The sequence below is a fragment of the Mytilus trossulus genome, chromosome 12 (assembly GCF_036588685.1).
Source record: "Mytilus trossulus isolate FHL-02 chromosome 12, PNRI_Mtr1.1.1.hap1, whole genome shotgun sequence".
NCBI lineage: Eukaryota > Metazoa > Mollusca > Bivalvia > Mytilida > Mytilidae > Mytilus > Mytilus trossulus.
The window spans coordinates 13690169-13714584 of record NC_086384.1 but is presented as its reverse complement, the minus strand read 5'-3'; the positions used below and the strand labels follow the sequence as shown (position 1 = coordinate 13714584).

The following is a 24416-nucleotide window of genomic DNA, read 5'->3' as shown; positions in this document are numbered from 1 at the left end:
TAATTTACTGAACCTTCTATCTGCTTACAATTATCTCTATCTATAATTAACTTGGCCCAGTAGTTTCAGAGGAAAAGATTTTTGTAAAAGATTACTAAGATTTACAAAAAAATGGTTAAAACTTGACTGTAAAGGGCAATAACTCCTACAGGGGTCAAACGACCATTTCGGTCATGTTGACTTATTTGTAGATCTTACTTTGGTAACATTTATTGTTTTTTACAGTTTATCTCTATCTATAATAATATTCAAGATAATAACCAAAAACAGCAAAATTTCCTTAAAGTTACCAGTTCACAGGCAGCAACGTATATAGCTAACAACGGGTTGTCCGATTCATCTGAAAATTTCAGGGCAGATAGATTTTGTCCTGATAAACAATTTTACCTTCGTGTCAGATTTGCTTTAAATGCTTTGGTTTTTGAGTTATAAGCCAAAAACTGAATTTCACCCCTATGTTCTATTTTTAGCCGTGGTGGCCATCTTGGTTGGTTGACCGGGTCACACCACACATTTTTAAACTAGATACCCAAATGACGATTGCAGCCAAGTTTGGTTTAATTTGACCACGTAGTATCAGAGGAGAAGATTTTTGTAAAAGATTACTGAGATATACGAAAAATTGTTTAAAAATTGACTATAAAGGGCAATAACTCCTAAAGGGGTCAACTGACCATTTCGGTCATGTTGACTTATTTGTAAATCTTACTTTGCTGAACATTATTGCTGTTTACAGTTGATCTCTATCTATAACAATATTCAAAATAATAACCAAAAACAGCAAAATTTCCTGAAAATAACCAATTTAGGGGCAGCAACCCAACAAAGGGTTGTCTGATTCATCTGAAAATTTCAGGGCAGATAGATCTTGACTTGATGAACAATTTTGCCCATGTCAGATTTGCTTTAAATGATTTGGTTTTTGAGTTATAAGCCAAAAACTGCATTTTACACCTATGTTCTATTTTTAGCTGTGGCAGCCATCTTGGTTGGTTGACCGGGTCACGCCACACATTTTTTAAACTAGATACCCCAATGATGATTGTGGCCAAGTATGGTTTAATTTGGCCCAGTAGTTTCAGAGGAGAAGATTTTTGTAAAAGATTTCAAAATTTACGAAAAATTGGTGAAATATGACTATTAAGGGCAATAACTCCTTAAGGGGTCAACTTGACCATTTTGATTATGTTGACTTATTTGTAGATCTTACTTTGCTGAACATTATTGCTGTTTACAGTTTATCTCTATCTATAATAATTTTCAAGATAATGAGCGAAAACGGACAAAATTTCCTTGAAATTACCAATTCAGGGGCAGCAACCCAACAACAGGTTGTCCGATTCATCTGAAAATTTCAGGGCAGATAGATGTTGACCTGATAAACAATTTAATCCCATGTCAGATTTGCTCTAAATGCTTTGGTTTTTGAGTTATAAGCCAAAAACTGCATTTTACCCCTATGTTCTATTTTTAGCCATGGCGGCCATCTTGGTTGGTTTTGCGGGTCATGCCACACATTTTTTAAACTAGATACCCCAATGATGATTGTGGCCAAGTTTGGTTTAATTTGGCCCAATAGTTTCAGAGGAGAAGATTTTTGTAAAAGTTAACGACGACGGACGCCAAGTGATGAGAAAAGCTCACTTGGCCCAGCTAAAAATATGATGTTATTAAATATTTTTTTTTAATTCTTTGATCATTTGAAAACTGGTAAAGGTAATGGTGATTTAACAAGCTCTTTGGAAATGTTTCTTGGAATGCTGTACTTAAAATTGAACTCCATTTGTCTAAAATGTCTTTTAAAATGAAACTAGAGGCTCTAAAGAGCCTGTGTCGCTCACCTTGGTATATGTGAATATTAAACAAAGGAAGCAGATGAATTCATGACAAAATTGTGTTTTGTTGATGGTGATGTGTTTTTAAATCTTACTTTACTAAACAGTCTTGCTGCTTACAATTATCTCTATCTATAATGAAATTGGCCCAGTAGTATCAGTGGAAATGTTAATTAAAAATTTACAAATTTTATGAAAATTGTTAAAAATTGACTATAAAGGACAATAACTCCTTAGGGGGTCAATTGACCATTTTGGTCATGTTGACTTATTTATAGATCCTACTTTGCTGAACATTATTGCTGTTTACAGTTTATCTTTATCTATAATAATATTCAAGATGATAACCAAAAACAGCAAAATTTCCTTAAAATTATCGATTCACGGGCAGCAACCCAAACAACAGATTGTCAGATTCATCTTCCAATTACAGGGCAGATAGATATTGATCTGATAAACAAATTCACCCCAAGTCAGATTGCTCTAAATGCTTTGGTTTTGAGTTATAAGCCAAAAACTGCATTTTACCCCTATGTTCTATTTTTAGCCTTTGTGGCCATCTTGGTTGGTTGACCTGGTCACGCCACACATTTTTAAAACTAGATACGCCAAAGATGATTGTTGCCAAGTTTGGATTAATTTGGCCCAGTAGTTTCAGAGGAGAAGATTTTTGTAAAGATAACTAAGATTTACGAAAAATGGTTAAAAATTGACTATAAAGGGCAATAACTCCTAAACGGGTCAACTGACCATTTCGGTCATGTTGACTTATTTGTAGATAATACTTTGTTGAACATTATTGCTGTTTACAGTTTATCTCTATCTATAATGATATTCAAGATAAAAACCAAAAACAGCAAAATTTCCTTAAAATTACCAATTCAGGAGCAGCAACCCAACAACCAATTGACTGATTCATCTGAAAATTTCAGGGCAGATAGATCTTGACCTGATAAACATTTTTATCTCTGTCAAATTTCCTCAAAAGGTTTTGGTTTTTGAGTTATAAGCCAAAAACTGCATTTTACCCCTATGTTCTATTTTTAGCCGTGGCCGCCATCTTGGTTGGTTGACCAGGTCACGCCACACATTTTTAAAACTAGATACCCCAAAGATGATTGTGGCCAAGATTGGATTAGCTTGGCCCAGTAGTTTCAGAGGAGAAGATTTTTGTAAAAGATAACTTTAATTTACGAAAAATGGTTAAAAATTTACTATAAAGGGCAATAACTCCTAAACGGGTCAACTGACCATTTTGGTCATGTTGAATTATTTGTAGATCTTACTTTGCTGAACATTATTGCTGTTTACAGTTTATCTCTATCTATAATAATATTCAAGATAAAAACCAAAAACAGCAAAATTTCCTTAAAATTACCAATTCAGGGGCAGCAACCCAACAACCGATTGACCGATTCATCTGAAAATTTCAGGGCAGATAGATCTTGACCTGATAAACATATTTACCCCATGTCAGATTTGCTCTAAATGCTTTGGTTTTTGAGTTATAAGCCAAAAACTGCATTTTACCCCTATGTTCTATTTTTAGCCCTGGCGGCCATCTTGGTTGGTTGACCGGGTCACGCCACACATTTTTTGAACTAGATACCCCAATGATGATTGTGGCCAAGTTTGGTTTGATTTGGCCCAGTAGTTTCAGAGGAGAAGATTTTTGTAAAAGTTAACAACGACGACGGACGACGGACGACGGACGACAGACGACGGACGACGGACGCCGGACGCAAAGTGATGGGAAAAGCTCACTTGGCCCTTCGGGCCAGGTGAGCTAAAAAAGTTATAGCTAGTTATATTCGAAAACAACCAAAGCCCAATTTTCCATACATTTTAATGTAAAACAGTGAAACAATTGATTACACTCATTTAACCCTGACATGTAACAAATCTGAATCTAAAAACATTTTTAAACATAAAATTCTAATATTAAAATAATTACAGCCGATTCTGAATCATCCATAGAATCAGAGTCCATATCTTCATCAAAATCATCCTCTGGTAATGGAATCTGCTGTCCATGTTTCAGGGCAGAGTTCATTAGTGACATGTCAGCTGCACCTGAAAATATATAACAAGCTCTTCATTTTAAACAAATCTATGTGACTAATGAAATTTACAAAAAATCACAAATGTGTTACTTTTATTCTTTCATTTAATAAATGATTGCTACTTAAATAAAATTAGCTGGAAAGCATTGAGATTTATCTGAAGGCACATCCACTTGCATTTTAATGTGCCTGGTTTTTTTTTATAACAATTCTTATGAAGTAGAACCACTTAAAACAAAAAAAATATACCCCTCCTATTACAATAATTACTATTATTCTAATTTGTATTCCTCAACAAAAGGAATGACTAGTAATTAAAATGTTTCACAAACTTTCTTGAAACCAAAGTTCAGGAAGACCTGATTTGTGATAAATGGGATTGTATTAAATTACACAGGAGAGATTGAACAGAGGCAAAGCCGTTTACCTCTCAACTTAAAGGAGGGGTATAAATAAACGAAATAATTTACATTATTGACAAAATCATCCATATTAAAGCAGCATACATGTGTGATTTGAGGCATTTCAGCAAGTTAAAGGGAACAGTTGAATTACAAGGGATGATTACTGTCCAAGACTGTTTGGTTATATATGTAATATTAGAATTAGAAGTTCTGTAAACCACTTAAGTAAACCTGTGTTCCTGGTTAATAATAAAACAAACCTGGAGTAGCCCATGGAATAGATGGTCTGGGTACTTTAGGAGGAGGTGCAGATTTCAGTCTTTTCTTTGGTGGTGGTTCTGGTTTCTGAACTACTACAACCTACAATCAAACAATGAAGATGTGAGTATTTATATAACAACACTTAACATGTGAGTATTTTGCAGGTTTGACAATGTAAATATGGCATTAAAATCCTACATCTATTTAATTCTGAGGAGGAATATAAAATAATTTAACCCTCACTGGTCCTGTCGGCATTTTATTGTGAACATAACTATAAGACAGTTAATTTAATTTGCCTGGATAGATTTTTCATAGATCATACATGTGTTTTGGTTATAAGTGTTGTTAGTTTGCTTTTCCATTGTCTGTACCCAAATCTTCTTTGAAAGCCTTCCGTCCTTTACGCAAATGTATCAAAAATAATCCAATGCTGTGTTTTTTGTATAAAGGGTGATGTATGAACAAATGGTGTTGCTATATTGACAATGCAACTTCATTGTAAAAAGATAAAAGTTAGCCATTTATCCAAGTAAGCGACAGGAACAACCACAAAACAATGGTTTAGTATAGCCGTACCTGTTTTGCTACGGCAGAAAATTTGAAGACATGTAAAGTTTCATCAAACATACTGGCACACTGGTTTACATTGACAATCATGGCAGCTTTTCCTCTACCTGAGAAAAAATTCTGGAACAATCTTGTCAACTTGCTGTCTCTGAATGGTATCAGCTGGGTTTTATCTCTACAAACAAAGAGTTAAATTTATTTCTGAAATTCAAGTTAATAGTTGGTTATAATATCATTTTCAAATCTTTACCACAGCATAATACACATCGTCGCTGGGCTTCTAAAATGTTGTATATTACAAATTTTTCAAAAAAAAGATTTCTCACAAACAAGCTTTGAAAATTTTGGCAAAATGCATGCTTCCAAAATGTTGTATGTGAACTTGAACATTTTTGTAGATAGCAATGAAATAAAAACTTTGACATTTCTGGATTATCCAAGAACTTAAGTTATTTTCACAGAAATAAAGAAGTGTACAATTATTTTTCTCCCAAAGCCATTCGACAACCATTTTCAAGTTTTTATACAACATTTTGGAAGCAAACTTTACAAACAACTGACATTGGCAATTTTGTAATATGTCTTATTTCACACATTTTGATTGGTCTAACTGTATGCTATTTTGTAATACCAAAGATTTCCTCCCGCCCAGACCATTGGTGTCAAAAAGTATTTTTAGTCAAAAAAGTCATATACAACATCTTAGAAGCCCAGCGACGACATTTATATTTTAATGAAACAGCCCAAATTCTTGGGTTTCAATTTCAACATGATTTTGACTTAATCTGTGTTGTTCTAATGACTCTTAACTGAATCTAGAGATAATGTTTGTGAAATGTTGATATCTCCAGGAGTAGTGATCATATATTTTTGTATGTGTGGTTAACCTGTCTTTTTGAAATTACAACCAATGTAAAATTGTCTCACTGAATTTCACCAGTGTCAAAGTTTATTCATAAAAGTTATCACTGAGATACCACGCCCACATTTACAAAAGATAACATATTATATTGTTCTCATTAGTGTTGGATAATCGGTTGAAATTACCAACCGATTATCTATTACAATCGGTTGACAGCAACCAACCGACTATCGGTTATAATCGGATCATAATACCTTGCCCTTTTTTTTTAAAGGAAATCATGTATTTAGTCTCATTGTACATGTCTTATGTGTACATTCAATATCATTGCAGAGTTTATATATTCATATTTAATCTTTTGTTTCCTTTTCATATTCTTGTGTACTAAATTATAATCCTGGTACCTTTGATAATTATCTATTCAGCAGTTAAAACAATGAAATGTCTTGATAAGAATCAAGATTCATATTGAACATATTTTATCTCATAATTACAACATTTATTACCAACAGTGACACTAACATTTCTAAATTTCAATGGTGTAACTCACAAAACAATTTTAATAACATAGCTGTATGAACATTTGAATGCTTCTAATTAGGAAAAGATATATAAAGTTTTCAATTTTTAGAAATTTAAAATTAACACAAAAAAAAAAAATAATGCATTTGCATTATAAGATATACAGTATACAAAGGGTTTGTCAAAGCCATTGTCTGTTAATTCGTGAAGAACGCTTTTTTTCACTCTTGTGATCATTATTTTCTGTCAATTGTGTCATTCGTACGTCTGAACCTATAATTGTAAGAATGCGGAATTATTACATAGTTGAACCGTATCCGATTCGTGATTCTTATATTTTTATAAATGGCGGACAAATTTCGGAAAATTTACAACAATAAACGATGTTTGGCAAACAATTTGGAAAGGAATATGACGTTTTTGATGCAACACATGGATAAACATTTCTAAAAGGCAATTTGCAACACGTTCTAATGAAGCAACGAAATTATTTTGTCTAAAATCAGAATGATTTGTACCGCTCTCAAGTAACAAGTACTGTACCGGTAATGAAAGAAAGTATTTCATACAAAGTTATTAATGTTAAATAACCTTCCATAAATCTGCAAATGCTTTTGTCACGTTTATAAAGAAGGAAATTGGTTAATTCTTTAATTATTGGATGTTTGACATTGTTACTGTCATCGACTGGTTAATATTGTTTGACTGCGCATATAAAATGCAAACCGTAAAACAGACCGGAAGTTGACAAGCTAAAGGTCCGGAAACTAAAAACGACAATCGATTGAACAAAATCCCAATCGATTATCGACATCGCAACGCCCAACCAACTGATTTCCGACTTATTCCGATCATCGGAACAACACTAGTTCTCATGCAATATGAAGAGCAAGTAAACGATGTCTTTCGATTTTTTTAATCAAGACTAAGAAACAACAGAACTTTAAAACATGCCTTTCAAATACAAGATACATTTTTTCCTGGTGTTTTTTTTTTTTTTTCTTTTCTTTATTCTTGCGCTTATCTAAAGTTCTTACACCTATATCAACATCAATTTATGGTATAAAGTGAAATGAAGATGTACACATCTGTACTTACTTGTGGTGTTGATTATTTCTCAGTGCTTCAATACATCGCCCTAGTGTCATCAATGAGGTATTTATATTACCCGCCTCCTTCAGTCGCTCACCTTTACTCTGGGTTTTAGAATGTCGTTCTGATCCAGCCAGATCACATAGAGACAACCTGTACAAATATACATTTCCTTAGTCACAAATATCAATACTGACTGTCTTAGTCACAAGTATATTAACATTCTAAGTCACAAATATCAATACTGACTGTCTTAGTCACAAGTATATTAACATTCTAAGTCACAAATATCAATACTGACTGTCTTAGTCACAAGTATATTAACATTCTAAGTCACAAATATCAATACTGACTGTCTAAGTCACAAGTATATTAACATTCTATGTCACAAATATAAAAAATCTTATGGTATCTGATGCTTATCAAAAGAAAAAGTCCTCAGCCCCAAGTTGAACCTCACATGGTTTAACTCAGGGGGCCGGTTTTATCTACATGCTGACCAGAGACAGCGATCTGTGAGCAAGGATAAAATCATCATTGGACTTTTGACACAGCAATTATTCAAACAATAGAGCTTCGAACATGCTAGAAACAATTGTTGTTAGATCCTTGATATCAATAGCAGAATACAAATTTAACATTTTTTTCATCAAATCCTGGTAAAATGCCATCTAAATGTATGATATTATTTGGTATAAATGTTGTTCATCTTTAAATTTCAATTTGTATGTGAACATGTACCAAAAAATTAGCTATTGAGATAGCTACCATTAGTCTGTAGAATATATTTTTTTTATGGGACCGAAAAATAAAGCTTTAGTAAAAAACAGTCACAAGTCCTTCTGTTCTGTAAACATTCTAGTATGATTGTTGTAATACATATAAGGGGATTATCAAATCAAGACAAAAAGGAATAAGTCCTCAGCCCCAAGCTTAACCTCACATGGTTTAACTCAGGGGGCCGGTTTTATCTACATGCTGACCAAAGACAGCGATCTGTGAGCAAGGATAAAATCATCATTGGACTTTTGTTACAGTAATTCTTAATTCAAGAGAGGACTACAGACATCTTAAACAGTATTTGAATTACATCCAGCTTAACTAAATTAGTTCCAATTAGGTTTCATTTCTGAGGAATATAGTGGCATTGATTTCAAGCAGTGTTCAGTTTCTTGTGTTGTTAAATTTTCATAAGTTTTCCCTCTAATATATATTTTTTAATAATAAGTCATCAATTTTGCTATGAAATTACATTTATATTTTAATAAATTCTGACCTAAATCAAAATATGCAGTCTTCAAAAAAGATTACCGTATTTATCATGACTTTCAACTTGAACAGATCTCAAAAGGTACATTGAATTATATTCATTTTGGCCTATAACAACATAGAGAACAGAATCTTATCTTTAATATGAATATGTTTAAGTACTTACATGCTGACCCGTGCATGATTTGGATTTCCTTTGTCAACAACACGTAAAATCTTGATGTTAAAAATACAATGACTGAAATATATATAAATCAAATTATATATACAATTCATAAAATGTTTACAATACTTAGCAATTTAACTGAACCTCGTTAATTTCTGTGTTATTTTGGTCTCTTGTGGAGAGTTGGTCTCATTTGCAATCATTCCACATCTTTTTTTTAATACTTACATGAAAGTACGCTATAAATATCTAAATACTATCAAAGTTGTATCTTGCATTATTCAAAGCACTATAAATAATATAAGTGTAATAACACCAACATATAACCCTGGTTATTGATTGCAGTGTGAAGGACAAATAGGATGGGTAAAAAATGATGTCTTGAATATTGATTTTGATAACTGTAAAGCAATATTCATGATACATGTTTTGTATAGTTTAACTTTTCTTTGCACTCATGTTGTGCTAATGTAAACTTGAATATTTCTTTCTCATGAAATATTGGTAATATTGAAATAAAAACAGTAAAATTTTATCATATGTGATTGTATTTGTGTGTACTGCAATGTTCACCAAAACAGCTAATCCTGCCAAAAAATCAAAATTCTTTTGGTTTTCATTTTATTTCAAGTATACATGACATCAAGAGATGCTCTCATATTTTCAAATTTCACTGTGAAAATCATGTTTGACATCAATAACTCTTATAATGTGTATCACTTTGTAAGTGAACTATGTGAGACAACAATTTCTTACAGCTTGTTAAGGGATATTTGCAAAATACACAGAAAGTCAGATGCTTTTTTGCCCTTTGGGCTGTTCCAGAAAATAATGCTTCAGAGTCAGATGCATTATAGCTCTTAGAGCTGTCCAGAAAATAATGTTTCCTCCTTATGTGGATGGTTGTATTCAACATATTTAAATCAAAAGGGGCATTGTTATAATTGTTACAGACCTCCTAGATGACTGATGATTTAGTTTGGTGACAGCTGTACGTAGATTTTTCTGTCCCACTGTCAGTAAGTTATATGCTTCATCAGCTGATGTTACATGGATCTCTTTCAAACCTAAAACAGTATTAATTACCAGTAGTGAAATACATGATTTATATTCAAAAAATTTGTAAGGGTTCCGTGGAACCCAGTGTCTCACCTACTTTTGCTGTAAATCACAGGCTCAACAAAAATGAGGAAAAAAAACAATAAAAATATTCCTCTTAATACTATCTTTTGATTGTAAGAAGCTTCTGTCCAAGTTTGGTAAAAATCTAGGATAGTTAACAGGGATGTCATTAGAAGCCGGCAACCGGCGAAATACGCCGGGTATTTCTGCTTTGGCGCCGGCTACTTCAAAATTGTCAAAAATAATATTTTCAAAAAATTTCAATTTTTTCCTAGTCGATGAAACGATCATGAATTGATCATGATAGAAATTTGGACATAAACAATTCATTTTCTAAAGAACAAAGATTTAAGCATTGACTTTACAGTGTGAGGCAGATTATTTAATAAAAAGACAACTTTTTATCACTTCCGCAAGTTTCAGTACTTGTTGACAAGAGAAGCGTACATCGATCTAAGTTTCGGCGGCAAAATAAGTTTTTTACTTCATTTGAACGTGATGAAAATTGTCTCCGGTTAATGTGTAATCCATTTGTTGCATTAAAAACGTCCTATTCCGTTCCAAATAGCTTGTCAAACATCGTTTATTTTTGTTAATTTTCCCGGGACTTCGTCTGCCATTAATGTGTAAACTAGAAATCGGAAACGGACCAGCTATGACCGGAATCCGTATTTTTACAATAATAACTACGGCCCATATCTACGACCCTCGAATGGAACAGCTGAAAGAAGAAATTTTATCCCAAATGGAAAAATTACGCATTCGACACAATTTTACAGACTTTTATGTTAGATTTTTCAAAAGCACTGAACTTCATAAACATGATAAACAAGACAGTTTTTTTCTTATTGAATTGTAATTTTTATATTATCATTTCTTTCCCTTTCTCAGTGTCATTAAACAAATCTTTTTAGTGCTATATCTAGTTAGTAGTTTCTAACTAGAACCTTAACTTAAATAACTTTGAATTTCGACTGTTACTTTAATTGTTTACTCAGATATAAATTGAACAATATAAAAAGAACATTATTCACATATATGACCCTTTGTACTATACATATTGGAAGCAAAGAACAAACATTGCAGCACAATGTTCGAAGGAGAACTTCTCTTTCAAATCTCACCACTCCTCCCTATCAGTTCCAGAAAGAGAAGTCACGTCTCCCTATGATTATTTAAGTTTAAGCCTTGCATTTTCATTCAAGGATGTACTTTGACTAGGTTCTGGAATTTCTGTCAGATGTTTGATCTTCGTTGTTTTCCCTATGATACACTACAGAGTAAAATATGTTGACCCATGACCATGATGACCCCATTTTTCCTTTCTTAAATATGAGACTTCAATTAATAACTCATAAAAAGTCATTTTAACACCAAAATTTAAGCAGATCTAAGATTTCTTTCTTTCCTTTTGTTTGCTTCTTAACTAATGCTCTTCTGACTTATAGTATCAATTTTGAATTCTAGATTATTGTGATTTAACCAAAGTGCATTTTTTTTTGCCTGAAAAACAGTCCATTGAATTAATCATTTGATTTATTCTGATTAGTATTTGAAATTATTAATACTGAAAAATGTTTTCTATGGGTTAGAACTATTTGAATAATTGCATGTCTACCATGTCTACAGTTGTATTAAAAATATTTTCAACTAATAAAATCAAATTTCCTGAATATCACCATGTCTTAAAGAGTAACGCCTTCATCATTTTCCTCAAAGATCTGCAAACAACTTCAGTAACTTGTTAGCTGAAAGTCTTGATGATATTTATGTGACTATCAACTTTATAGAAAATATGACCATCTTGCTGCTCATTTACCTTATCATCATTATAAAAATGGTGTTTGCAAAGAACAAATTAGAGTTCTGGAGCACCCCAGAGTGCAGGATTTTGCACCATTTAAAAAAAAAACAGACCCCTCGCCGTGAAGGGCAACGAGCAAGCTCGTTGCGCCGAACGGCTACGCCGTCCGACATTGTTGCCTCCTACTTTTATGATTTAGCCTGCTACTTCAAATCTTATTGACATCCTGGTTAATGAATCTAATACATGTTTTGAAAACTTTAACTGCAGACTGTATGTAAATGTTAACTGGAAGAAAATCTAAGTCCATTTAAAAGTAAAATACAGAAAAAATGGAGTTATCTTTTTACAAAATTTACTTCTGGATACTATCTTATGATCATAAACAAGCTTCTGTCCAAGTTTGGTACAAACCAAGGATAGTTTAAGAAAGTTATTAAATTTTAAAAACTTTAACCACAGAGTGAATGTAATGTTTCCCCGCAGAATAAACTTAGGCCGTGTTCACACCAAACGCCGTGTACAGTAAACATGTTTACATTTGGTTTAATGAACTGTACACTAGTTTCACATAAGATTTGTCCACATCTATACACCTTGTTTATTTACCTGTACATAAGATTTGTTCACACTTGTAAACTATATGTCATTTAAATGTTCATTACGTAGAAACCGAATTCAAACTTTCAAACAACTTTTCTAGCAGTAAGGGAACGACCATTTGATTAAAAAAATCGGGTCAAACAGATGATTAGAATGAAAAAAAATTCTGAATCCAAAGTTTCCCCATACATTTTAGTGTTAAATATTGAATTGCCATCCTCGAAATAAATATTAACTTTCGCGCGAGAGAAAAATTCGGACTCAGACCCCCCCCCCCCCTTTGTTTTTAAAGTAAAGTGGTTGCTCCTTTAAGAAAGTAATTTTGGATGATTTGCAGTAGTTTAAAGATGTCTCGACTTCGCATTAAAAAAAACTGCATCAGCTTGCTTATAGACAGAGAAAAAGAATAGCGATTTTAAGGTTCAGTACATTTCTATCTTTTCTGTTTGTTTGAAATGATATTTTTTCTACAAGTTTTTCTTTGGCAAAAGAAGAGGGTGATATTTTTTTTTATTTCTAATTGTATTTTAACGGATCTGAGATTCTACACAAACAAGCAAGTAACCTCACCCTTTTTCAGTAATGCATTAATGAGTGAATCGTTGTTTGAATAAATACCAGTGGCAAATATTTCTGTCAAGTGTGTACTTCCAGTCGATATGGGTAGACCTTTTCTAATAAATTATGTGTTCGGCAAAGATGATGGATGAGTCTTGATAAGGGGCTAATAACATGAATAAGGCTACGTAAAGTGTTTTATAGCAAATAAATATATCAAGTTTAGACAAATATTTCTGTAAAGAACTTTATTAATAAGTGTTATAAGTATCAATTTTATATAAAAATCGTTTCTTTTTTACGTATAAATGGAAAAATCACAATTCGGAATGCCTAGTTTTGTGTACACTGAACCTACACAAGGCCTACATCGACTATCGACTGCATGTAGGCAAAACATGATTTAAACTACATGTAAACATTTGAGTTTTATCAATGGGAACGTAATTATGTTTAGTTTATGTGTGAGTTACACTAACATAACACCGAGTTTAGGTCAATGTGAACACGGCCTAAGTCCATTTATAAGTAAAATACTGAAAAAATGGAATTTTATTTTTATAAAATTTACTTTTGGATACTATCTTATGATCATAAACAAGCTTCTGTCCAAGTTTTGTAGAAATCCAGTATAGTTTAAGAAAGTTATTAAAATTTCAACAACTTTAACCACAGAGTGAATATTTGTGGACGCCGCCGCCGCCAACAGAAAGTAGGATCGCTTAGTCTCGCTTTTTCGACTAAAGTCGAAGGCTCGACAAAAATGAAACGAAAATGTTCATATACACTTGCAGTTGGTTATATTGGTTCATTTTACTAATGTAATTGAGTTATACACTTTGGTCTTCTTCATAAACAAGTTTATATATTTTTTGTTTGTTTGTTAAAATGTTCATTTGCACTGTTTTTCAATTGTTGTAAGTTTTATGTATACATTTAAATTGATTGATTGATGTTTGCTTAAAGTCCAGTGGCTGACCGGTCAATGTCACACTGTGAAAATATCATGTTTAAAATTTCTCTCTTCTTACCTCTTATATAAGGACTACCATTTCTATCGTCACTCAGTCGTAGAACAGGTCTTCGTGTGGTTTTCTTTTTAGGTATTGGTTCCAACAAATCAAATATCTGTTCATTATAAATTTCAGCAAAACTGACCCAAACAGAGAATTTCATTAGACCCTGGTCTTCTACATTGACAGCTGCCTCCTCACGAACACGGTTCTCAAGGTCAGAAAAAACTTCATCTAACGAATCTACAAAACAACATTGTTATTTAATGAACACATTTACAAAGAGTTGTTCAGTTGGGAAAATATATTTTCTAATACTTTTAAAACTGAAAATTGCATTGTTAAAGATTCCACCACACAATTTTTTTAAGGTTAAAAAAATAATTCTTTTGAGTTTGAATGAAACACAAACAATACTAAAATTAAATATTTACTGTAAGTTAATAAATTATTGCCATTAAAATGCCATTTAACTTTTCGAATATTGAGAAAAAATACTGTGAATTCATATGAAACAAGAATGTGTTTCCAGTACAGGGATGCCCCATCCACACATCACATAAATGGGACATAAAAATTCTAAATTTGAGTTTAAATTAGTGCAATGATAAATCTGTCAAATTTTTGCGATACTAAAAACATCCCAGTAATTTCTGAATTTACAGTATTTTCCTAACACTGGTTAATAAATCAATATTCCTCAAAATCATTCAAGTTGGTTTTTTTAAGAAAAAGGATCCTGGTAAAAGTCTGGTATATATAGAATTCGAAGAAGTAGAGGACATAAAGTTTAAGTAAATGATTAGAAAGAGAGAAATACGTCTGTGACTGCTTCTTTAAAATGGACAAGTATTTACTAGTGTATATATATGAGAGCCCAGGTGGGCGTGTGGTCTAGCGGGACGGCTGCAGTGCAGGCGATTTGGTGTCACGATATCACAGTAGCATGGGTTCGAATCCCGGCGAGGGAAGAACCAAAATTTGCAAAAGCAAATTTACAGATCTAACATTGTTGGGTTGATGTTTAGACGAGTTGTATATACATTATGTACACAGCCATGTATCACCATCATTGATGGCGATCCGATGGATACATCTGTTGTAGTGTTGTCACTGACTCAGACGTACTTATGTATGTATATATATATATATATACCTTTAGATACTCTACCAGCAGGACCATATGAAGCATTAGAACTTTCTGAACATGTAGTAGTATTATTTATAATTGACATATCTGAGGCATCATCACCAAGAAGGCTCATCACATCAGGTTCCTGTTAAATAAAATGACATTTCAAGATTAAAATACTAATTATTAAGATATGACACACCATCTAGAGCCAACATTCCATATTTACAACTTTAAAGAAAGAATAGACCTCCTAATTCAAGAGTTTTACCCACATTTTAACAACTTATCATTATATATTAGACACCAGTCAACATATTAGCATTTCTTACCATGGAACAGAACAAGGACATTTGAGGAGCATACAAATATGTATATAACATTAGTGTCCAAGCAATTGTATTCTGAACATTTTCACAGTATCTCTTTATTTATTTATGAAGAAGCTGGGATGATTAAGGGTGCAAATGCCTCACTGTATATTCAATAGAATTAATATTAGTTTTAAATCATGCTAATTAATTCTTTCCACACTTTTAAAATGCCTCTGATCTGATTAATTCTGTTTTCTGCTTAACCCTTTCCTCGATGGAATTTTTTTCTCTCACATACTTGATTCGCATAGGACTTTTTCAATAAAAAAAAAATTATCAGGTTTATAGTATTAATGCATTGTGAAAACGAAAAAATTTCATGGGGTGGTGTCAAAAGCTTCATTATGGAGGAAAGGGTTAATATCATTGTTTCAAATGTTTTAAAGTCATAACATTTAAGAAACATCAAATTAAAAAAAAATATGCATTTGTTTTTTATAACTAAATGGATAGTTTTCACATTACAACTTATGCACATATACTTTTTGAGGAAAATTCTTTAATTTGTCCACATTTAGAAGAAGTTTACTTTAACATTTTCAATTGCTTGCTTCCAGGAAGCATTTCGCCGACATATTTTTTGTATGCATAGTGACCCGAGTGTAACCCTCCTCGTAAAAATCCGGTGGTTGCAATACGCATGGGTCTGTCATTGAAATAAACAAATATCTGATTATACATGTTAAACACCTGCTCAATACTCATGCTTTTTGTGATTTGTTTACTATAAGGTGACAATCGGTAAAACTCGGCTTTAAAACACGTCATTTAATGAGCAGCCATTTGTTAAATCATAACAGAGAGAGAAAATATCGACGATTATATGATATATTTGCGAAAATAATGATAAAATCGTGCACAGAGGACCAAGTTTATGATATATACATGCATTGGTTCAAGAATTGGATAAACACAAATTTTCACCACTCACTCGTTTCATATGACTTTAAGGATTTTGTGAAATATATTTCACTGCTTTATTACTAGATTTTGGTTAAAGCACAATTTTCACTGACTGAATGAGTAAACTTTGAAATATTGGTAACTGAAAGTAAATCCGCATTTCTGGTTTCAGTAAGATTGGAGAACTGTATTGATACAGTTGTCAAAAATAGATAATGTTAAATAGTTAAAATTGAAGAGAAAAAAGTCAGAATTCTTTAATTTATGAGGCCTGCATAGTCCTTTAACATTTATGACTTCCAAACCAACATACATCAAATGTGACCATCTTCAATGTCCTCTCCTTAATTTTAACTTCTTGTGCTGCTTGCTCAGCTGACAGTCTAGTTACATCCATAAACATCTTAGGCTTCAGGTTATTATTAGGCCACTGTTTACCATTGATACTGTTAAACAACACATCTAGAGCTCGAGGTAAAATTCCTGCATCTTTAGGTTTTCCTGAAAATGTAAATTGCTATTTAGATTGGAAGGGTCAGATACACAACAATCATTACATTCACTAGATATGTCAAACTTTGAGAGCCTGGTAAAAAATGTTTTGAGTTATCTATAGTTCCAGTAAACTTAATTTGAGATCAAAGAGTTAAAAAAAAACCACTAAAACAGAATTGTCCAAAGAGAATTTACACCTTCCTGTTAGTGTTAGTCAACTGAACATATCAGAGTGAGATTGTGTTTTGGAATTACTGTGTATCTGTTGATGTTTCAGTTGAAATATGTATATAAAAGCTTTTACTAAACTTAAGTTTGTTATTTGTCTTTAAAAATATTGCTGACTTATAAATTCTTGCTGGATTCATGTCAACATTATAACCTGGACATTGACTGCTGAAAGGCCTTTGAGCAACATAGCATGTTTATGAAACACTCTATGTTTAATAAATGAAATATACTTCACAATGAAACCCATCAATAAAGACAGATTTTTTATGACAAAGAATGCATAATTTTTTTGTAAGGTAAATAACTTTATTTTGTTTTCATCTTTTCAACTAAGATACTGCTAATGGTCCAAGAAGTATATATATATTTTTTAAAATAATAAGGCTTTTGAAATTGTCATTCCTGAAAAAATTCTGGATATGTCTGATGAAAGTTTTAATATTCTTGCAGAGCTCTATAATAGATATAGGAAGATGTGGTGTGAGTGCCAAGTTGTAGGGGGTGAAAAAAGATTTATAACTTGTGAGAAATCACTCTAAAAGGGAACTAAGTGAAAAAATCACCTGTATAAGAAGTAAAGATGTGCCGCTTTCATTAGTTTATTGAAATACATGTGATTAATGATTTAGTTCATTTCTAAAATATTGTTTTAATCTTATTCCCTTACAGTTTTTCTGAAAAAAAGAAAAAAAAAAGTTGTTGGAAAATGGAAATTATATTAAACTCTTTATACAAATTGAATTTTCTTACTTACAGCTAGTGAAACAAGAATGTGTCCACAGTACACGGATACCACACTCGCATTATCATTTTCCATGTTTAGTGGACCGTGAAATTGGAATAAATTCTCTAATTTTGCATTAAAATTAGAATGATCTTATCAAAGGGAACATGTATACTAAGTTTCAAGTTGATTGGACTTTTACTTTATCAAAAACTACCTTGACCAAAAACTTTAACCTGAAATTTGCACTATCAATTTCTATGTTCAGTGAACCGTAAAATTGGGGTCAAAACTCTAATTTGGCATTAAAATTAGAAAGATTATATCATAGGGCAAATGTATACTAAGTTTCAAGTTGATTGAACTTCAACTTCATCAAAAACTACCTTGACCAAAAACTTTAACCTGAAGCGGAACAGACGGACGAACAGACGTACAGACCAGAAAACATAATGCCCCTCTACTATCTTAGGTGGGGCAAAAAAATGTGCTTTAAGAGTGGTAAGGTAGATTAATTATTCAAAGTTTTAATAGATGATGCATTCAAACACATAGTTACCTTGAATAGTATATGTTTTGCCAGAACTTGTTACACCATAAGTAAACACTAAACAATTCTGTCCATCAATGAAGTCCTTAACAAGACCAAGCATTGTCTCATTAAAAAAGTCCTTCTGGGTTGTTACCGAATCAAATATTCGGGAAAATTTAAACTTATGAGTAGTTTTTCCTAGACCATGCGTACAGTTTTTAAATGTATGGGATTCCTTTGGTGCATGTGTGGCTACTGTGTGCTCATCTTCAATTGTCAAACATTTCTGTAAAATAAAGATACACATGTATACTGTAAATTCAGAAATTATTGCGTGCATTTATTATTGCGATTTTGTCATTTTAGACTTAAATGCGAGTTTAATATTTCCGATTTTGGGAAGAATCCTACTTAATTCATATTAAATATTCAAAAATGTGAGTTTAAATTATTGCGTTAACAACGCTATCGCAATTTTCACAATAATAAAAAAACTCTTAATAATTTGTGAATTTAAAGTATAATGTACTTCGTTTATATATATGCATGTTTTGAAAACACAAGTAGTTTCAATGTAGTTAACATAACAAACATGACAAATTGACAAAGGATATCTAAAAGTTAGCAATGACATTAAGGTAACAAAACTAATACCTTATGATGTAAATGAAGATACAAATGTAAACTTGTGTATTGTTATTACAAAACTGTATTCAGCAGTTGTGCCAAACTGTTCTAGAGTTTATCTGACCATAAAAGAAATGCCAACTATATTTTCAACAAAAAAATCTGAAAATTCTGTCTGACTGAATGAATGAATGTTGTCGATGATAATGTTGTCTGACGTTTTGTCAATATGGGATACACTGGTAACCAAACTGACCCCTTTTTAAATGTCATTTTTAACCAAGACAATTACAATAGACTGTTTCTGTGTTGAAATCAGTTAAATATTTTGTACAAAATTGCTAAGAAACATGAATAAAACCAAGTTTGATCCCTTGTACAGTTTCAAATTACTTTGTGTGTTTGATTAGTATTGAACAGAATACCTGGTCTTCCTTGCTATCTACTTCTTCTTCTGAAAAAGGCCTTATCCTGAGATAACATTTCATGTGTTCTGAGATCTCCACAGGTGTATTGGTATTCTCCTCGTCAAACAATATCCTCTTCTTGGGATTCCTGAAGGAGATATCATCGTCTTGAGTAGTGTCTCCAAACACAACATCTGAATGCAATCTTGTCCTTCCTGCCATTGTTTATGTATCTTCTTACTGAAAAATAAATCATCCTGTTGATTCTCGTCAGGTTATCTCAATATTTACATAATGTAAATGTAGAAATTTAGTGTAAATTTTGACTTCTAACTCCATAGTTTTTTCTGTAACCACAATAAAAATACACAGAATGCAAACAATTGAAATGTAAATATTACTTTTTGATAGCGCTGTGGTAAGCGCGTAATTTTCAATAATTCTTTTTAAACTTTTATCACAGCGCACAATTTATTTGTAATTGATTTGTTATGTGTTTTTCTTATATTATGCTATTGATGTTTTCTCTTGTAATGATGTACTCATCATGCTCATGGAAGTTACCCCTTTGTTTGTTATTGTCTGGATATAGAAGATATTCACATTTTGGTTTGTTGTCCATTTTCACCAATTTCTCTATCATATTGACTTTATTTTTTTATATTTTGTTAGAACTCCTTTCATATTGGTCCATCACTAGTCCGAGATTGGAGCTGTTGGATGTCAGAGTTATCTTGGACTATTCCATCACTGAAACATCTTTAATTCGTTAAAATATGATAAATCATTCCTCCATACATGTTTTAATACTACACATGGGCAGACTTACGGGACAATCACACTTCTGTGAAAAACACTGGTGACCCATTTATCTGATTGATTTTCTAAACATTTCAGATGTATCTATGCGGAAATAAGGTAATACGCAACAAAATTTAATTCAGGTTTAAGATATAAGAAATATACACGATCAAAGCCTAAGGTGGGTGGAGTTACCAAAAATAAATGATTGCAAGCTGTCATGAAAGTTCAACACTACAAAGAATTTTACTCAGAAGATTTTATGTGGAATAAGAGGAAGCATAGTATAAAAGTAGTCCGAGATTACTCTGACGTCCGACGGCTGTTTAGCCAGACAAGCTGGGGCCGTGGGACGTCAGAGCTTGTCCCCAAGGTTGGGCGGTAAATACCACCCCCGGTATTTACCAGTGGTATTTACCGGTATTTACCGCCCCGGACAATACTCCCCAAGTGGTCAATACTGGCAAATACTGGTCAATTGAAATTTTCTTGGTTGTTTCTACTAATAATTGAAGTAAAATCTTGATAAAAAGTCAAATATGATGTGTCAGCTTATAAAATTAATGAAAAATTTGATATGTTTTATACATCTATAACACTTATTCTTACTGTCACTGATTTAAAAATTTAGTTTTTATGAATTATAATATAACATACTTAAGATATATATATATATATATATATATACAAATTTATATTTTATTTCAACATGTTTAAATAAATGAATTTTTATTCAAAATGTATGATTTTACAGGAAATTAAAACTAAAGGTAAATAAAACTACAGGTAAATGAAGTTACATGGGTCTTTTTACCTATCACCTGGCATTGCTAGGTGTGAAACTTTAATCACTAAAACAACAGCCTCCAATAAAAGTTTACACTACATGGGTTGAAAGTAATAAAATTGATATTTGAAGACTCCCCTAAACAATAAATTATTTCCTGTCTATAGCTATTTAACTGTGAGATAAAAAACCGTCTTCATGTTTGAAATGAAAATTTGAAGTAGGGACAAAAAGTTTTTATCCTTTAACTATAATATTGTGTTCACATTAATCAATATAGATTCCTGTTTGAATTTACAATAGAATTAAAAATGAAAGCATTAAAAATGATTTAAACACCTTCTATATAAATTAATTAATATTTTATTAATTGTAATTATAATTGACCAAGTAGATAGAGGTTTCTATAGTAATGACCACTCAAAATTTCAATCGACCAGTATTTGCCGGTATTTCCCAGTATTTGCCAGTATTTCCCGGTAAATACCGGTATTTACCACTGGCATGGTCAATACTAGTATTGACCGCTTTTTTGCCAACCTTGCTTGTCCCATATCAAAAAGTGGATATTTGCCTACCCTAAATAGATGCGCTACTTCCTCGCTTCTGGAGCCGACTGAGGGCCTTGGAATTATATAAATCGGGCATCAATCTCTTCAGTTTTCATTTATCTCTTCATTTATGTAAGTTTCACCTACCTGCCAAACCTTTAATTTTCTACATTCTAACATTTTTCACAGAGATCCATGATTTCTCCATTTCTGACTTTCACTTTCAAATGGATGTCAAGTTACGAGAGATTTCGTGGCCTCGAGACCCAAATATGCAAATATTTATATTTTGTTACCTCCTTTATAGGAGATCGATGAATAACATTTAGAAGCAACCACGTTTTTTCACCTCCTTTAAAGGAAATCGGTAACTAACATTTAGTTCCGACCACGATAACAATCGGCAGCTCTCGGACATTTAGGTAACTTAAAGCGTAAATGAACGAGGTGTTACATTATGGTCATTTGCACTATTTTCTCGTGGTCACGTGATAAACTTTGAAAATGAAAGACAAAATGGAGAAATCATGGGTCTCTGTGAAAAATGTTAAAATATAGAAAATTAAAGGTTTGGCAGGTAGGTGAAACTTACATAAATGAAGAGATAAATGAAAACTGAAGAGATTGATGCCCGATTTATATAATTCCAAGGCCCTCAGTCGGCTTCAGAAGCGAGGAAGTAGCGCATCTATTTTGGGTAGGCAAATATCCGCTTTTTGATATGGGACAAGCTCTGACGTCCCACGGCCCCAGCTTGTCTGGCTAAACAGCCGTCGGACGTCAGAGTAATCTCGGACTAAGTATAAAAGCTGACACAGGAACCAGATCCGAAACAAGTCAGCAAATAACCGAAGATCTGGGCATAGTGGAGTGATCCGGCACTCAGTTACAGACTATGTAAGATTATTAAACTGCTCTGATGGGGGGATAGGACTCCAGGATCAGGTGTTTTTAAGCTCGGGATTTCAGGATTGACCCATTCGGGATCTAGGAATTCTTTTTTTCGAATTTCGGGAATTTGAGACCTCTAGATTTTAAGCCCAGGATTTCGGGATCAGGACCCCTCCTATCCCCCTCTGCTTTCAATCAGTCCTAAAGTCAAGATTTGGTTCCACCAGGAGTGAACAGATTTCTAAACAGATTGTCAATATCAATTGGATACAGGGAATTTAAATTTCTAAAAAGACGGCATCAAAAGCAAGTAAGTACTATTTCAGAATTTTTAAATTTTGTTTCCCAGTGCCAGTGGATATAAAACGTATCGGACACGCTTCTTTTGTGTTTACGACGACGTCACATGTTTAAACATAATTTTTATACACTCTCTTACTTTTGAGGCAAGTGTCTTACCATGATCAGTTCAGGGTGTTCTTAATTATTAAATTTTCTGTATTATTTACCATTCTTTATCTTCTTCGATGTTCCTATAGCCCGCTTGTTTTAAAATAACCAATCAAAAACTAGCTTTCAAAAAAGTCTTTCAAGGGAAGCAACTCTAAATTATTGCAATTTCGGACCATATTTGTTTCGTACCGTAACTTTCTTCACTAATCGTAGTCGCGCATGTATTACACACTACTTGTCAATCTCATTTAAACTCCCTTTCTGACGCAAAATCAATCTTTGATGAAATATGTATTGAATAGAGTAAAATTGACATAAAAAATATTTAGTTTTATAAATTACTGTAACAGAATGTAGCTAGTATATATAAACTAGTATTCTATCAGTGCAAATTGGACAAACTCAATATTTTGTTACATGATCTCGTTAATTTCCAACTAGAAGATCGATTTATTTACTCATAATTTAAATTATTTTATTTTAAAATAAATATTTACACATATAAAAAAAATCAATGAAAAGCACATTTTGAGTTAACTGGCACAGCTCTAGACATAAACTAAATCCAATAATTGAAATAAAGTCATACAACAAAGAGAACACCGAGGGCTAGAAGACTTCAGCTTTGGGACAACCAAGTTACTGTCTACTTGAGCTATAGAAGAGGGCCGGGCAAGGGGTCCCAATAACAGTAAAACAGCAAATTGATTTGGCTCATAACAGATAACAAGGAATTAAAATGGACAAAAACAGATAACAGTAAATGAAATATTAAAATAATTCGGTCTTTTACTAATCAGTATTTCTAGTTACGGATATAATCCTTTGTAATGCATTCCATTTTCTATGATTATGTTTTAGTATTAATTTATGTATCTAGAATGTGTTAAAATTACTACTCAATATATTATAATATTTTTTTATACGCTCGTTTACGGGACGTATTATGGTATACTGTTGTCCGTCTGTTGTCGACATGTCGGGCATTAACTCAAAAACTCTTTAACCAATTTGCATTAAACTTTGGGAAATTGCTTATATCTATTAACGTGAGCTCCCTTTTTGTTTTTTGTTTTTTGTTTTTTTATAAATTTTAGATTTTAAGTTTCTGGGTAATGGGTTTTTATTCAATAAAATTGGTTTTGTTTTTTTTCAGTTTTCTGATAATATCTCAAAAATGCTTTCACAATGTAAGGAATTTTAGTGAATTGTATATATCTATTAACACGAGGTCACTTTCAAATTTTATACATTTTGGATTTTACAGTTCCGAGTCGGGTTTTATTAATTAAAAAGGGGGGGACTAAGACTAACGGAATGAGAACTTATATATATATGTTTGTAAATAATGAACAAATTATAAA

The 24416-nt window shown here is 32.3% G+C and overlaps 1 protein-coding gene across 3 annotated transcripts in view; it reads right to left on the bottom strand.

Annotated features, from left to right (window-relative positions):
• LOC134693479 (centromere-associated protein E-like) overlaps window positions 1-23208 on the bottom strand; it is a 54791-nt gene extending 31583 nt beyond the window's left edge. For 2 of the 3 annotated variants that reach the window (XM_063554311.1, XM_063554313.1), the window contains exons 1-12: window positions 23109-23208; window positions 19588-19809; window positions 18563-18821; window positions 16867-17054; window positions 15301-15421; window positions 14163-14387; window positions 10000-10111; window positions 9045-9116; window positions 7616-7762; window positions 5143-5308; window positions 4563-4662; window positions 3790-3908 (exon numbers count right to left, since the gene is read on the bottom strand). In XM_063554311.1, the coding sequence (XP_063410381.1) occupies window positions 3790-3908; window positions 4563-4662; window positions 5143-5308; window positions 7616-7762; window positions 9045-9116; window positions 10000-10111; window positions 14163-14387; window positions 15301-15421; window positions 16867-17054; window positions 18563-18821; window positions 19588-19791 (1713 nt within the window). In that variant the 5' untranslated portion in view covers window positions 19792-19809; window positions 23109-23208. Of the gene's footprint in view, window positions 1-3789; window positions 3909-4562; window positions 4663-5142; window positions 5309-7615; window positions 7763-9044; window positions 9117-9999; window positions 10112-14162; window positions 14388-15300; window positions 15422-16866; window positions 17055-18562; window positions 18822-19587; window positions 19810-23058 lie in introns of all 3 variants that reach the window. The other variant, XM_063554312.1, reaches the window with a different exon arrangement.
• Window positions 23209-24416: the final 1208 nt, after the last annotated feature.